The following is a 14785-nucleotide window of genomic DNA, read 5'->3' as shown; positions in this document are numbered from 1 at the left end:
CTGGCTAACAGTGTTATATTCTTCTTCTTCTTTTTTTTTTTTTTAAATTGTTATTAGCTGTATCGAGAAAAAATAAAGTTTCACTCATATTGGTTAAAGATAGAGTTCATAAAAGATTTATATAAAGTGACATCTCTCACCTTAAGAGTCGGTTTTGCAAGGATGACTTAAACCAAATTCTAATTCTATCACGGTATATCACGAGTCAATCAATTCGGGCCACCCAGCATTTATGTGTTCACCTAACCCAATAGTGTTTGGCGTGAGGGTGTATTGGAAAAAAATTAAGTTTCACATTGATTAAAGATAGAGTCCACAAAAAATTTATATATAGAGTGACATCTTTCACCTTACAAGCCGGTTGTAACATAAAACTTATTAATTATTAATTATTAATATCCAACAATATAAATTTGAAAACCTTATATTGATAATATAATTTCTCCTAGTTGAATCAACCTTGTTTTAATAGAATTTTCTAATGTTTGATAGTTACGTACGTAATGAATATTATAACACATATAAGTTGGCATATTTGTTATAACAGAAGGCAGGACGACCTGGTAATCAATCACGAGGCACTATATTTGTTGCTTGTAAGAATGTGTATATGATGAAGTTGGTGTAGCAGCCAACATTCACCGCGCTCTCCCTATCTAATTTAACATAGCCTCCAAAACCATACGAAGTTTTCAAAAATAGATTGCTTCAACTTATGACCAATATACTGAAAGAAGGCTACAGTCAAACACGCTTTTGTTTCCAAAGTAAGACCTATCTACTCTCACCTCCTCTCCCCTTTTTGTATATATATACTCATGATGAGCCATATATGTTATCCATCTCAACATTAATCACCATTCAACAACAACATATATCCCTTCCTTCATCTCTCTACTCACACTACTTACTTAATTAGCACATCACTAATACTGAAAACAAAAATATATTGAGAGATAACAATGGTTAGAATCCATGCATTACTGATCTCTACCTTGCTTCTAGTCATTCTCTCAGTTTCAACATCGGCATCATCCTCATCTTTGAAGTTTGGTTTCTATAAAACAACATGTCCATCCGCTGAAGCAATTGTTAGAAGAGCGGTAAACAAAGCTGTCTCACTCAACCCAGGCATAGCTGCTGGTTTGATTAGAATGCATTTTCATGATTGCTTTGTCAGAGGATGTGATGGTTCCGTATTATTAGAATCCACACCAGGTAACCCATCTGAGAGAGACCATCCTGCAAACGATCCAAGTTTACACGGCTTCGAGGTCATCAACGAAGCTAAGGCACAAATAGAAGCCGTATGTCCTAAAACTGTGTCATGTGCAGACATTCTTGCTTTCGCGGCTAGAGACAGTACTCGCAGAGTTAGTGGAGGCATAGACTACTCAGTACCATCAGGACGCAGAGATGGTCGAATCTCTATCATGGCCGAAGTCACACAAAATCTACCACCACCAACTTTCAAAGCGGAGGAACTTATCAAACGTTTTGCCATAAAAGGTTTATCAGCAGATGAAATGGTTACGCTTTCTGGAGCTCATTCTATTGGTGTCTCACATTGTTCCTCTTTCTCAAACCGGTTATACTCTTTCAATTCTACGTTTTCTCAAGATCCTTCGATGGACCCTAATTTTGCTATGATGTTGAAATCCAAGTGTCCACCACCACAATCTCAGACAAGAGACCCAACGGTGGTGCTTGATGGTTCGACGCCTAATGATTTGGACAACATGTACTATATGAATTTGAAGAATAAGCGTGGTTTATTAACTTCAGATCAAACATTGGCTGATAGTGACTTAACTAAAAGAATGGTGTTAAAAAATAGCAGACATGGGGCGATATGGAGAGTGAAATTTGCAAAGGCCATGGTGCATATGGGCTCCATACAAGTCCTGACAGGTTCTCAAGGTGAGATTAGAGAACGCTGCAGCGTTGTTAATCTTCATTTATTTGTTCATTCTTTGATATTTGTTTATTCTTTGGAATCATTCTTTATTTGTGTGACTATTTTTAATCTTTATTAATTCAAGTGTATATGTGCAATCTAGTGTAACAAAATGAGAAAAGTATTGAACTACTTCTATATTTGAATTAAATATATGTTGGAATCATTCAATTTTACTGCTTACAGAATTGGTGTGTTATTAGATATAATAGTCAAATTGCAAGTTGTTGATCAGGTTATGTTGTTTACTTTGTATCTTCAATGAGAATTTTGTTGAAAAACAAAATTTTATTAAAATTGGGTTCTTACTAAATGCAGCCTCTACTTTTCCCTATCAAATTAACGTGATTCTAATTTGATCAGAAATTTCTTGAAGTATAAAAACCATTCAAAATTAGCAGTAGTTCTAGTCCAACTAACTGGAAGAACACTTTTAGTGGAAATACTTGTGTGGATTGTGAAGCCAGATATTGGTTTTCCATTAGATGTGAACAGGCCATTTATACTTTTCTTCTATTTCACATGCCCACTATAGTTATAACAGTCTTACAAGTCTTTGCAACGGCATCACAATCTTAATAATGACTCCATTTGGCCGCATTTTGCAATTGAAATTTAAAACTATAGCGACAACTAAACTAGTATGACTTCATGAAGGAATGAGGGAAGAATCTCGGAAGAATATCAATTTTTGCTTTCACTATCAATGAATAGATGCCGTAGCAGGGTATGTGAGCTATCGCCATGCAGATATACCTGTAGACAACATGGATGCATTAGTAAAAATAATAAGTAATTGGTATGTAGAAATCAAGTTGGAGAAGACATGAAACTCTATGTTAAAAGAATATTTTACCATAGGGAACACCATGGCGTATTAAGCTCAAGAAATGGATACGGCCACCTGTTAAGGGAAGAAAAATCTAGGTGATGATGATTGAAGAAGCAAAGAATGTGAAAATTAATAGTTACATTTATATATCTTACCATGTGAAACCACATGCATGGATAACCCATTGGAAAATAACATAGGAGCAGCTCCAAAGCACAAAGTATGCAATTCTAAACCATGGAAAAGACTGAAAAATAACACATACAAAAATTGAAACCATTAGCTTTTGGTATAGCTAGCATTATAATTCAAGTGAGTGTGTTACTTACAAGATTGTTCAGCATTGTATCCAAAAGAAGAAAAACTACATTCAAAGTATGCATGCAGCCCATCAACTGTAAACAAGTACAGACCAACAAAAATCAATTTATAATACAATTTTTTGTTCAATTTCATTCATATCAATTGGTCAATTACTAATATGGAAGATATAATGCACTTACCATGTTTAATTTAAAACGAGAAATGGACAAGAATGGGACAATTACACACCAAAATACAATGTCTGTTAAGATCACAGCTCCTGCACTAGTCTGTCAAATGCAGAATATGATCAGTTCAAGTTGATTACAATATTGGTTATCATAATTTTCCAAAGGAAACATGATTACCTGGTAGGTAATTTGCATGAGGTAACCCCAGAAACCTGCTGCTTGTTCAAACTTCTCATCAACATACCTGCTTTGCAAACTGGTGAAACTTTTTGTTTCCAAATCTCTTCTCAGAAATTCTCCATTTTGAACCGGAGGAGATTTGTTCAACAACTTCCAACATCCATATGCAGATACTGTTGTCCCCAACTATATTAATTCCAAAAACAATATACAAATGCATAGCTAATAAGATAGATAAAACAATATATACATATTTTAACAAATCATGTGGAAAAACTGAGATTAAAACTCACTGCAAAATATATCATTACTAATGTGAAAGTCCACCTGCATATAAACAAGATAATTATCTGGCTAGTAATTAGAAATATAGCAATAATAATTGGAATTTGGAAGGAAGAAAGATGAGATACTCTGTGTAGTAGTAAAAGATGGTTGCATCGTATTCGTGAAGATCGAACGATAATAACACAACCATGCTAACAAGTGAAATCAAACGTGTAGTTAACAACACGAGAGGATGAACTCCTCTCCAACAGCTTGTCCATAGTTGGGAAGTGGTGACATGACCTATGATCACTCTATTGTCTGGTGAGGGTGAAGCCTCCAGAAGGGTGTTAACCAAAATATCAAAATCGGACTGAGAGGAAGAGGGTCCTTCGTTTATCCATAGTACATATAAGGCACTGAGGATGGAACATCCAACGATGCCAATACATACAAAGTCATACCACTCTAACATCATGGATGAGATGAGTCACTGCAACTAAAGAGTGTGTGTGTGTGTTAAAATGGAGAAGCTCTCTATGAAAATAGTTTTGGTATGTATGAGGGTAGAGAAGGAAGGTAGTATGAGACGGGTAGTTTTGACTGTTAGGTTTGAGATTTTCTACTTCAAGTTTGAATACATGTTATTACCTACTAATATAGTTAGAGAATGAAATGAAACGTCAACGGGGATGCAATAAAAGATACTCCCTCCATCCTGACCCAGCACACCATTTCACACAAATTAAGAAAAGTGTAAAAAAGTAAGAGAGAGAATATCATTTTTACTATAGTATCCTTATTATGTATTGGGAATTGTGAACTTTTTTTTATTAATTAGAGGGTAAAATTGGAAAAGTGTATTAGAAATTGAAATGGTTCATTCATTTTGGGACATCATTTTATTCTATTTGGATCACTCATTGTGGGACGGAGGGAGTATCAAATTGTGGAATGGAAACTTAACAAATTTACTAGACAAAATATTTTCTGTTTTATTTTATTTTTAAATATATGTTGCATGCATGGTATAATATCGTTGTGTTAACCTTAAGCTTTCATAATCATCAGTTTTAATGTCTCTAATTAATTATGAATCATTTTTAATTCTTCTACTATAAATAGGACACAGTTATCAAGAAGGATCACCTCATCATCATTTAATAATTTTGTAATTTGGGGATCTATTCACTCCGTTAGATAAGTTGTCGTCTTCTAATAAGTGGTATTAAGATTTCTGGTTCATTCCGTGCTTCAAAAACGCTTATTAGATAATGGCTATCGGACCAAAGGGGCGTACGATAGAGCGACTATTTTCACATGTGTAAACTATAGTTATTGGAAAGCTTGTATGTGTATTCATATCAACTCAGTTGATAAGGGTGTATGGAACACTATTATCAATGGTCCTAGCGAAATTACAATGACCAATAATAATGGTGTTGCGTACCTAAACCGGAAGCACAATGAGATGATAATGAATGGTCTTTCGATTGAAAGCAAAATATTCTCATATCCGCATTTGGTGTTGATGAATATTATCGTGTTTCTCATTGTGAAACCGCAAAAGCTATGTGGGACGCATTACAAGTTGTCCATGAGGGAACTAATGAAGTCAAACAAGCTAGAGTCAATACATTAAACCAAGAGTTTGAATTACTTCGCACGAAGCATGGTGAAACCATTGCCGAGATGCAAAAGAGGTTCACTCATCTCATAAATCATTTGAATGCAGTTGGTAAGCCAGTTTCCAATGAAATTGCTACTAATAAAGTTTTGAGGTGTTTTAATAGGGAATGACAACCAAAGGTCACTGCGATCAAGAAAGCTAATTATCTTACGACCCTAGACCTCACTACATTGGTTGGTAAGCTTAAAGAACATAAGCAAGAACTCACTTGCTTAGAGAAACATGAGAAAAAGCACGAGAAGAAGCTAAAGAAGGAGAAAGACAAGGATAAAGAGGTAGAAAAGAATTGTATTGCTTTAAAGAATTATAGTTTGAGGTCCTCAATAATTGAGTAAAGTGATAGTGATACTAGTGACTATGAAAATTCGGATGATCAAGAGATAAGGTTGTTTGTGAAGAGGTACAATAGGTACATCAAAAGAAATTGTGTAAGGAACTCCGGCAAAAACCTCATCAAATTCAGAAGACAATCAATCTCTTCAAAGGAAGACGATAATAAGAAAGGAAATTAAAAAAGTTCATGTTACAATTGTGGCAAAATCGGTCGTTATAAGTCGAATTGTCCACTGCTTGACAAAGGCAGGAAAAAGGGTCAACACAAGAAATCTAGAAAGTTTAGAAGAGCTTATGTTGCTCGAGAAATGTCGGAAAAGGTACTTCTTTTCATGATGTAAGTGTATCTTCAAAAGATATACTCAATGATGCCGAAGAAGGAATTGATCAACCTGAATTGGCGAAACCTGAGGATGAGGAGGAAGATGACGACTCTAAAAAAAGGATGAAAGTCAAACTAAAGATTATGGTATTCCCTTAGAATGGAGAACATCCAAGGATCATCCAATCGACAAAATTCTCGGAGACATCACTAAAGACGTGACTACATGCTCTAAGATAAGTAAATTTTGTTATCACTTTGGTTTGTATCTCAAGTTGAACCTAAGAATGAAAAAGATGCTATACTTGATGAGCATTGACTTATGGTCGTGCAAGATTAGTTAAACCACTTTAAAAGAAATGATGTTTGAGACATTGTCCCTCGTCCACTTGATCATCAAGTAATATGCACTAGGTGGGTTTTTAGAAATAAACTAGACAAAAATGGAGTGATAACTAGGAACAAAGGCCGAATAGTGGCTCAAGGTCATAACCAAGAGGAATGCATTGATTATGAGGAAACATATGCTTCAGTTTCCCTCCTTGAGGATATACGTGTTTTGCTAGCCTTTGCATGCCTTAAGAATTTCAAATTATTTCAAACGGACGTAAAAAGTGTTTTCCTTAACGGACATATTAATGAGGAAGTGTATGTTTCATAACCTTCCGGTTTTAAAAATCATGAGTATCCTAATCATGTTTACAAACTAAAATACACTTTGTTTGGTCTCAAAACAAGCCCATAGGGCTTGATATGAGTGACTTAGAAAATTCTTACTTGATTAAGGATATTCTGGAGGGAGTGTAGATACAACAGTTTTCATTAAGCTTCAAGAAAAACACTTACTTTTAGTTCAAATTTATGTTAAAGATATCATATTTGACTCTACTAACATGCAATTGGTTAAGGAGTTGTCTAAGCTTATGCATAATGAGTTTGAAATGAGTTTTATGGGGGAGTTAAATTACTTTCGTGGACTCCAAATCAAACATATCAATGAAGGAACCTTTGTATGTCAAACAAAATACTGTCACGAATTGTTAAAGCGATTCAGTATGGATGACGCAAAATCAATTGACACTCTAATGCCCATAAATAGAAACTTGGATAAGGATGAGAATGGTAAGGATGTATGTGTCAAGAAGTATAGATGTATGATTTGATCTCTTTTTATATCTTACTTCATCTAGGCCTGACATTATGTTTAGCGTCTGTATGTGCGCTCATTATCAATCGACTCCTAAGGAATCACATTTAAAAATCATTCGTATTCTCGCATGAAACTCAAACACGAAGCATTAAGCTTTGATACCAATAGTGATTGTTAGCTCTAACCCTATCTCTAGAATCGAGACACTAACATATTTCCTTCCCTAATTGAGACTTGTGATGTCTATTTCTACAACATCTCAAATCTAAACATAAATGCAAAAAGATCAAGGAAAACAACAAGATTCATTTGTAAAGCAGATTTTATGCAATACCATGATCAACAAATATACACATGTTTAGTGTAAATATACAAACAAAACCCAACAAAAGAGAAATACACAAAGAGGGAGAGAGAAAAACCAAACATCTCACGGGTTATCAGCTACAATTGATGAGAAATCTACCTCTGATCATCCAACTGCAAGAGCCGATTGTTGTTTTCTAAGTTAACTAACCTAAGAATGAAATTAATGGAGTTGGGACGAAAATTACCGAAAACCATAAACCCTAACTATGCTGAAATGAGAAAGATATAGGCAAAATTTATGCCACTTAGCGCGCGCTGCCACTTATTACAAAAACATCTGGCACAAGAAAAGGGAGCGCACTTAGCGGGCTTGCGAAGTTGGCTTTGCCTCTGCCATGAAAGTTGCAGCTCACTAAAGATGGGGCTTAGCCGGCTCAAACATTATTTTCTCCAAAACTACATATTTTGAAGTCGTGTCTTCGACACTTTATTGCTCGAGGCTCCATTACGCTCCAATAACTCTGAAATGAATAAAAAAAGGTCAAACGGTACATAAACGAATCAAAACTCAAATAAAATGTATTATGTACAAATATAACGAAAACGTGCGCGTTCACGCACAAGTTGAGGAAAAAGAGTTGATAAGTGCCGCAAAACTATATACAAAAATAACTACAATTTGACACTTATCAAACTCTCTTCAACTTGTTTGTCCTCAATCAAAAAACAATTAACTCAAAGAATCAAAAGTAAAAAATCAAAGAATCATGAATCAATAAGTTTTGAAAAACAAAAACAAATGTATGTTTAACACAAAAATGCATTAACAAAGTAATACTTACCACAATCCTACAACGACAACATGTAAACAAAACGAATTATAAGTACTAAAATCATATCAAGAATTCTAAAACAAAACAAGTTCAATCATGAATCACACCTAGCAAAAATTTATCAAGGGATGAAGAAACACCCAAAAAAATGAGGGACTTTGACACTCATTCCAACAATCTTGCAAACAATGGACTAAATTAAGCATTTATCCAAAAATCATATCAAAAATACAAAAGCAAGAATCACAAGGGCTTTTCAAGATTATAATATGGTTTGGTTAACAAACAAGGGGCAATTTCTAAATCTAATTGAAACAAAAACTTGCCTAAACCTAAAGGAGTGATCAATCCACAAAATTTCAAGCACCAAAATTTCAAACAAACTTCTTCTACATTCCCAAATTGTCCCACCAATCATACTACTTATTTGCACAATTATTCGACACTTCTTTTTTTTTTCTTTTAAAACTTTTATCTTTTATCTTTATTTTATATTTTATTTATTGTTCTCATTTTTCTTTTATTTTCTCAGCCTCATAGCAACAACCAAATAAGTAGCAAGCATTTCTCTCCCCAACTTAAATTCAACCAACATAAAAGTGTAAATACTTCATACTTTCTAAGGCAAGGTAAAAAATCAAACCAAAAATCATGGTTGAGGGTTCATGAAAACAAAGATCAAAATCCATGCAAAAAGGAGAACTAAATACTCATAGACAAGCATCAAGTTCAAAAGCCACATGGAGATTCACAAAAATCTCAAACGGGTTAGCACATGATCACACACTCATAAGGTGAATTGACTATTTGGTTAGGTGGTTGTGCTCAAAATGAAACAAAATGTCTTGATCCTTTACATGATTTCATAAAATAAATATAAATAACAAATTAAACATAATAAAATCTAGTTAAAACAAAGATTGTGGCCTCCAGCATATATAAACAATGGAAAACTTCCTCACGTTTGGGATTTAGGAACTAAAGTGATTCAATCAACAAGTAAATAATGCAAAAGAATGAATGACATGATAATTGTACAAATGAAAATTTTCCTAAACATGTTATGCTATAGAAAGCGATAAATGAGTACCTGGAATGATACAACTTCAAAAACATCATTACCATACATCTACTGGTTGAAACACTCAATCTTAAAAAATCACCTAAAAATCTTCGATAACGAACCAAAATTTGAGTTTAAATAACCAACAAAAGAATTAAAATAATAATAATATTATCTATTACTAAATAACATTGGTGAAAGTGGAAAAAAAAGGGTCAAGTGTTTACACTGGCACAAAGCAAGGAAGGCAGAATTTTCTGCGCGCGCTAGACCGTGCTAAGCATGACACCTCCCTCTTGTCGGCTTTTATTGAGCGGTGGCACCCTGAGACATCATGCTTTCATCTTCCATTTAGGGAGATGACTATTACATTAGATGATATCTCATCTTTGTTTCATATTCTCATTGCTGGTACATTCTTCATTGCTTCTCATATTAACTAGGCGACTGCGCTGGTACATGTTGTACATGATTTTGAGGTAGATGAGGGTGAGAGGCTCGAGGATTTTTCCATTAATATAGGTTTGCACCTTAGAATTTCTTTGTTGAGGTACATTTATGAGGAGTTTGTGGCGGCGAAGAGGTATGAGGCTGCCACTAGGGCGTACATGCTACATCTGATGGCATGTGCTCTCTTTGTGAACAAGTCTGGAATTTATATAGAATGTTCGCTACCTTTGATTATTTAGTAGCATAGAAACTCCAAATTGAGCTTGGGGAGTGACAGCGTTGACTATGTTATACACGACCGTTGGAATTGGTTTCCAGCCTTATACCAAACAGCTAGTTGGTTACTTGAGTCTATTACAAGTATACTAACATTTATTTATTTTAACGTTGTAACTTGAGTCTATTTGTTAAAAGTTATATTAATCATTTTTTATTTATTCAGTGATAGATATACGAGCATTTCCCCGACATCTATGATAGAAGACTGTAGTGTGTCTCACCAAGTGCTCCATTGGCGAGGAGATGGAAGGGCAGGCGGTTCGAGGTGGTGTTATGGAGTACGGAAGAAGGCTTGATGCGTTGACAGAAGATAATGTTGTATGGACACTATACACAGCGCAACGTCCCCATCGCCCATTTGACGACTCAACATTGTATTTAGGGCATAACCACGTGGCTAGACACCTGCCTGAGAGGTGTCTGTGACAATTTGGTTTTGTTCATGGCATTTCTCGTCGAATACCTGAGGCTCCACCTGATGGGATTGACAAATGGTTTTAGAGTCACATCATTAACTCTGCTCGTGAGATGAGAGCTAGCGCAGTTTTGGTACAACATCCTTCATAATGCGAGGATGGTTACTTGGAGTAGTATAGCAGTATATCACACCCTCGTCTCATAATACCGACTACAAAGTCTTCTAATGTTCCAGGGCCTTCTGGTACTAGGGTTTTTGCTACTGAGGAACGGGCTGACGACATGCGGCCACCACCACCTTCACCTTCCACCGGGAACCCGGATAGTCGCCTCTAGTTGATTGTTGTTCTTGCATATTGTAACTCGGTTTTTTTTACGAACTGACTCCTTGCTCTCTTTTTTTTATTTTTTTTATTATTGCAAGAGTCGCCACTGACTTTTATTTTATCCAACATTTAGGAAAGGCATAAAAGAACAGGAAAGACCTTTTGACAGATTTTGGGTTCGGGGGGTTGGTTATACAAAGGGAAGGTTTTAAGCACCCTTTGTATCCATGGTTATCCATGGGCTCTTAATTGCTTAGCTCACTTTTTAAATGCTTTATTGATTTGAAAATAGAAGAAGTGAAGATGGACAATAAGTCACATAGGTATCTGAAGAGTTTCACCGGGAATAATGCCCTTCAAATACCAGATGAAAGTTTTGAAAATAGATGAGAAGTTTTGAAAATACGTTGTTTGAAAATGAAAGTATTTGAGCAAGCAATTAGGAGTTATCTACTCTCAATTTATAAGATCTTTTCTATGCATTTAATACTTTTCTTAAATGATGGTATGATTAAAAAAAAAGTAATAAGAGGGAAAACCATAGAGGTGCAAGTGTGCAAAGTGCTTTTTTGTTAAGTTTTATCTTGATTATTAATGTTTTAGCTTAAAGGTAAAAATATGGTCCAAATGGACAAAAGGAAGATGACGGAAACATAAACAATGCGTCCAAATGGACAAAGAAAAAATAGCGGAAGCATAAATAATATGTCCAAATGGACAAAGAGAAAATAGCGGAAACATAAATAATATGTCCAAATGGACAAAGAAAAAATAGCGGAAACATAAATAATATGTCCAAATGGACAAAGAAAAAATAGCGGAAACATAAATAATATGTCCAAATGGACAAAGAAAAAATAGCAGAAACATAAATAATATGTCCAAATGGACAAAGGAAAAAATAGCGGAAACATAAATAATATGTCCAAATGGACAAAGAAAAAATAGCGGAAACATAAATAATATGTCCAAATGGACAAAGAAAAAATAGCAGAAATATAAATAATATGTCCAAATGGACAAAGTAAAAATAGCAGAAATATAAATAATATGTCCAAATGGACAAAGAAAAAATAGCAGAAATATAAATAATATGTCCAAATAGACAAAGAAAAAATAGCAGAAATATAAATAATATGTCCAAATGGACAAAGAAAAAATAACAGAAATATAAATAATATGTCCAAATGGACAAAGAAAAAAAAATAGCAGAAATATAAATAATATGTCCAAATGGACAAAGAAAAAATAGCTGAAATATAAATAATATGTCCAAATGGACAAATAAAAAATAGCAGAAATATAAATAATATGTCCAAATGGACAAAGAAAAAATAACATAAACATAAATATGATGAATGATAAAATAAAGTATAAAGCAAGAAATATAAAAAACAATATAATAAAATGCGGAATTTAAAGTTAATTGTTAGTATGTTAGCACGCGAATCATCTTGAAGCTAGTCAAGTATATCCACGATGTTAGTGAAGATCGATGGTGAGTGAATGATGATCTCGGATTTAAAGTTAATGAAAATTTATCAGAAGCTTGATAGAATCATAGCGACTACACGATAAATTTCCAAAAGTCTTAAATCAACTGCATACAATCTCTACCATATTTGATCTTTTATTCTGATTCGGGACAAAGGAAAAAGATAAGAAATAATATCAAATAATATACAAAAATAAATATAAAACAAATTAAACTTAATTCATTCTTTTTGCGATTTTTTTGGAATTAATTTTAAGTTAATTAACAAGTTAATTAAACAAATAATTATACAAATAACTAAACTTAACAAGAAAAATATTATTTTATATATCAAAAATTAGATTATAAAAAATATAAACCTAAATCTAAAAGGAAAATATTTTTGGAGTTTTTTGATTGGTTGAAAATAATTAAAAAAAGCAATATTTACATAATTACTAATTAATTAAGCAAAATAAATTAATTATGAAAAGAAATAAAATATTTTAATGTTAAAAATTAAATAAACATTTTATCAACTTAAAACTAAAATTAAAACAATTTTTTTTGAGAAATTGAAAATATGCATAAATATGGAGTTTTTAATTCATGAACTCCTAACACTACTACATATTAAAAATTACATTGTACTTACTCTATGATGTACCAAGAGTGGAATAGAGTGATTGAAATTGATTGAAAGTGGCTATTTGAATGAGCCTTGATTTTTACAAGTTTCTTGAAACTTTTGCAAAAATATAAACTTAAGCTATGACTTTGTGGTGATTGTTGTTGTTCTTTGTGTTCCTCCCCCTTTTTTTCCTCCTCTTGAATGAAGAAAATGAAGTTCTATTTATAGGCAAATGATTTGATATGGAAGCCTTGCAAGTTGGAATTGTCATGATTAATTTTGTGGAAAAAGAATGGAATATTCTTTCAATGAGTGCATTTCTTTAACCATGGTTAAAACACTCAAGTGTTATTCTCTTCAATCTTGCAATAATATCTTTAAGCATCTTGAATTGGTCTTGATTGGCAACCATAAGCATCTTTGATAATATCTTTGAATTATCTCACTTTAATTAAACTTTAAATGAATAAAATTTAATTAAAATGAAATAAAAGTGTCATGAATCATGGATAGGTCGTGGATGCCCTTTAGACATATGGGAATCAAGATTGAATCACAAAAGAATTGGCCTTTTTGAAAAAGAATCAAGTTTTGGTCATTACTTGTTTTATGCATTTTCCCAAAAAAGGTCAACTTCATCAAGGCATATATCCCTCAATTTTGATCCTATGAAAGTGTTCTTGTACTTTTTGGAAAGCCCAAGATGTCCTCTACAAGCCACTTTGGAAGCGTTTTTGCATTTGGAGAAGTTATCTTGATGATATGGGCTTTGACAAAAAACTGCTTTTTGTTGACTTTGAAAATGACCTGTAATGTTTTGGCTTATATCTCTTAGGCGGAAGCATTTCTTGACTTTGGTCCCAACATCAAAGTTGTAGAGAATTGAATTTCCTTGAGAATGAGTTTTGGTTGGAATTTTTCTGATAAATTATGAGAGAGTTATGGTCGGTCAAAGTTCAGTTGACTTTTAGGTAAAAAACTCTAATTTTGCAATTTTGAGTTTTGTCGATTTCTGAACTTTTCTTGATGAATTATGATCAACCATTGATCACATGATGAATCTTTTGACAAAATATGGATGTTGACAAAAAATTGCATTTTTGACTGTCTGTTGACTTTTTGGTCAAACTGGTCGTCTGCTGACTATTTGAGCTGTTGACTGTGCGTCCGAGCGAATCGAAGTTTGAAAATTTGTCTGGTGGTACTTTGAGACATATGGAGATCCATGAAATCCATTTGAGGTCTCAAAAACTCGTTCTCCTGAAAAAAAAAACAAAAAAACCTAGTTAGGGGCTGTTTGTGTAGGAGACAATTAGGCGTACCTGATTTTTGTGCAGTGTTGAGTCTCTGTTGATCACGTGATTATCAGAAGACTTCTAGAACAAAATCTTGGAAATTTGAAGTGCGAAAAATTGATTTGACTGATGGTACAAACACGGAGAATTGCGCTGATAGCGGATTTGACTGGTAACTAGCAGTATAATCTGAAACCCGGACTCCGCGCCTGCAAATTTTAATTCTGTACCAACTGCGTCAGCATTATTTATCTGAAAATAAATCTGAAATAAATAGTGTATGAAGTGATAAACAGTATTTGGCGTTTATGTAAGAATAAATTTAGCAGCGAACCAAAATACTGTATAAAAAATTCTAAAAATTGAGTATTTATAAAATCAGGATATTTATGAAATAAAAATCCAAGATTGTATAAAACTCCAAATTTTTAGACAGAAGTCTGTTGACTTCTCTTTTTTTATAAAAAAAAATGCAGGCAAATT

At 33.5% G+C, this 14785-nt stretch overlaps 2 protein-coding genes across 2 annotated transcripts; one reads left to right on the top strand and one right to left on the bottom strand.

The window, feature by feature from the left end:
• The first annotated feature begins 861 nt into the window (after positions 1-861).
• On the top strand, positions 862-2131 carry LOC131615396 (peroxidase 5-like). Its single transcript, XM_058886737.1, has one exon. The coding sequence runs from the start codon at positions 963-965 to the stop codon at positions 2034-2036; it is 1074 nt and encodes a 357-aa protein (XP_058742720.1). The 5' UTR covers positions 862-962; the 3' UTR covers positions 2037-2131.
• A 296-nt stretch (positions 2132-2427) lies between these two features.
• Positions 2428-4371, bottom strand: LOC131615412 (uncharacterized). Its single transcript, XM_058886738.1, has 8 exons — positions 3877-4371; positions 3757-3790; positions 3461-3649; positions 3293-3382; positions 3119-3184; positions 2945-3036; positions 2814-2861; positions 2428-2713 (listed from the first exon to the last, which is right to left on the bottom strand). Exons 1-8 carry the CDS (start codon positions 4206-4208, stop codon positions 2596-2598), a joined length of 969 nt encoding a protein of 322 aa, XP_058742721.1. The 5' UTR covers positions 4209-4371; the 3' UTR covers positions 2428-2595.
• Between the last annotated feature and the right edge of the window lie 10414 nt (positions 4372-14785).

Source organism: Vicia villosa, linkage group LG1 (genome assembly GCF_029867415.1).
Source record: "Vicia villosa cultivar HV-30 ecotype Madison, WI linkage group LG1, Vvil1.0, whole genome shotgun sequence".
In the NCBI taxonomy this organism is placed as follows: Eukaryota; Viridiplantae; Streptophyta; class Magnoliopsida; order Fabales; family Fabaceae; genus Vicia; species Vicia villosa.
Note: the sequence above shows the minus strand (reverse complement) of the source record. Positions and strands in the feature narration are given on the sequence as shown.

Excerpts from the sequence above, each read along its gene's own strand:
- LOC131615412 (XM_058886738.1), bottom strand. The coding sequence starts at position 4,208 with ATGATGTTAGAGTGGTATGACTTTGTATGTATTGGCATCGTTGGATGT. Across the intron at positions 3,650-3,756 it reads TAGTAATGATATATTTTGCA|TTGGGGACAACAGTATCTGC; the intron begins GTGAGTTTTAAT and ends GAATTAATATAG. Across the intron at positions 3,383-3,460 it reads TCATGCAAATTACCTACCAG|ACTAGTGCAGGAGCTGTGAT; the intron begins GTAATCATGTTT and ends TGCATTTGACAG.
- LOC131615396 (XM_058886737.1), top strand. The coding sequence starts at position 963 with ATGGTTAGAATCCATGCATTACTGATCTCTACCTTGCTTCTAGTCATT.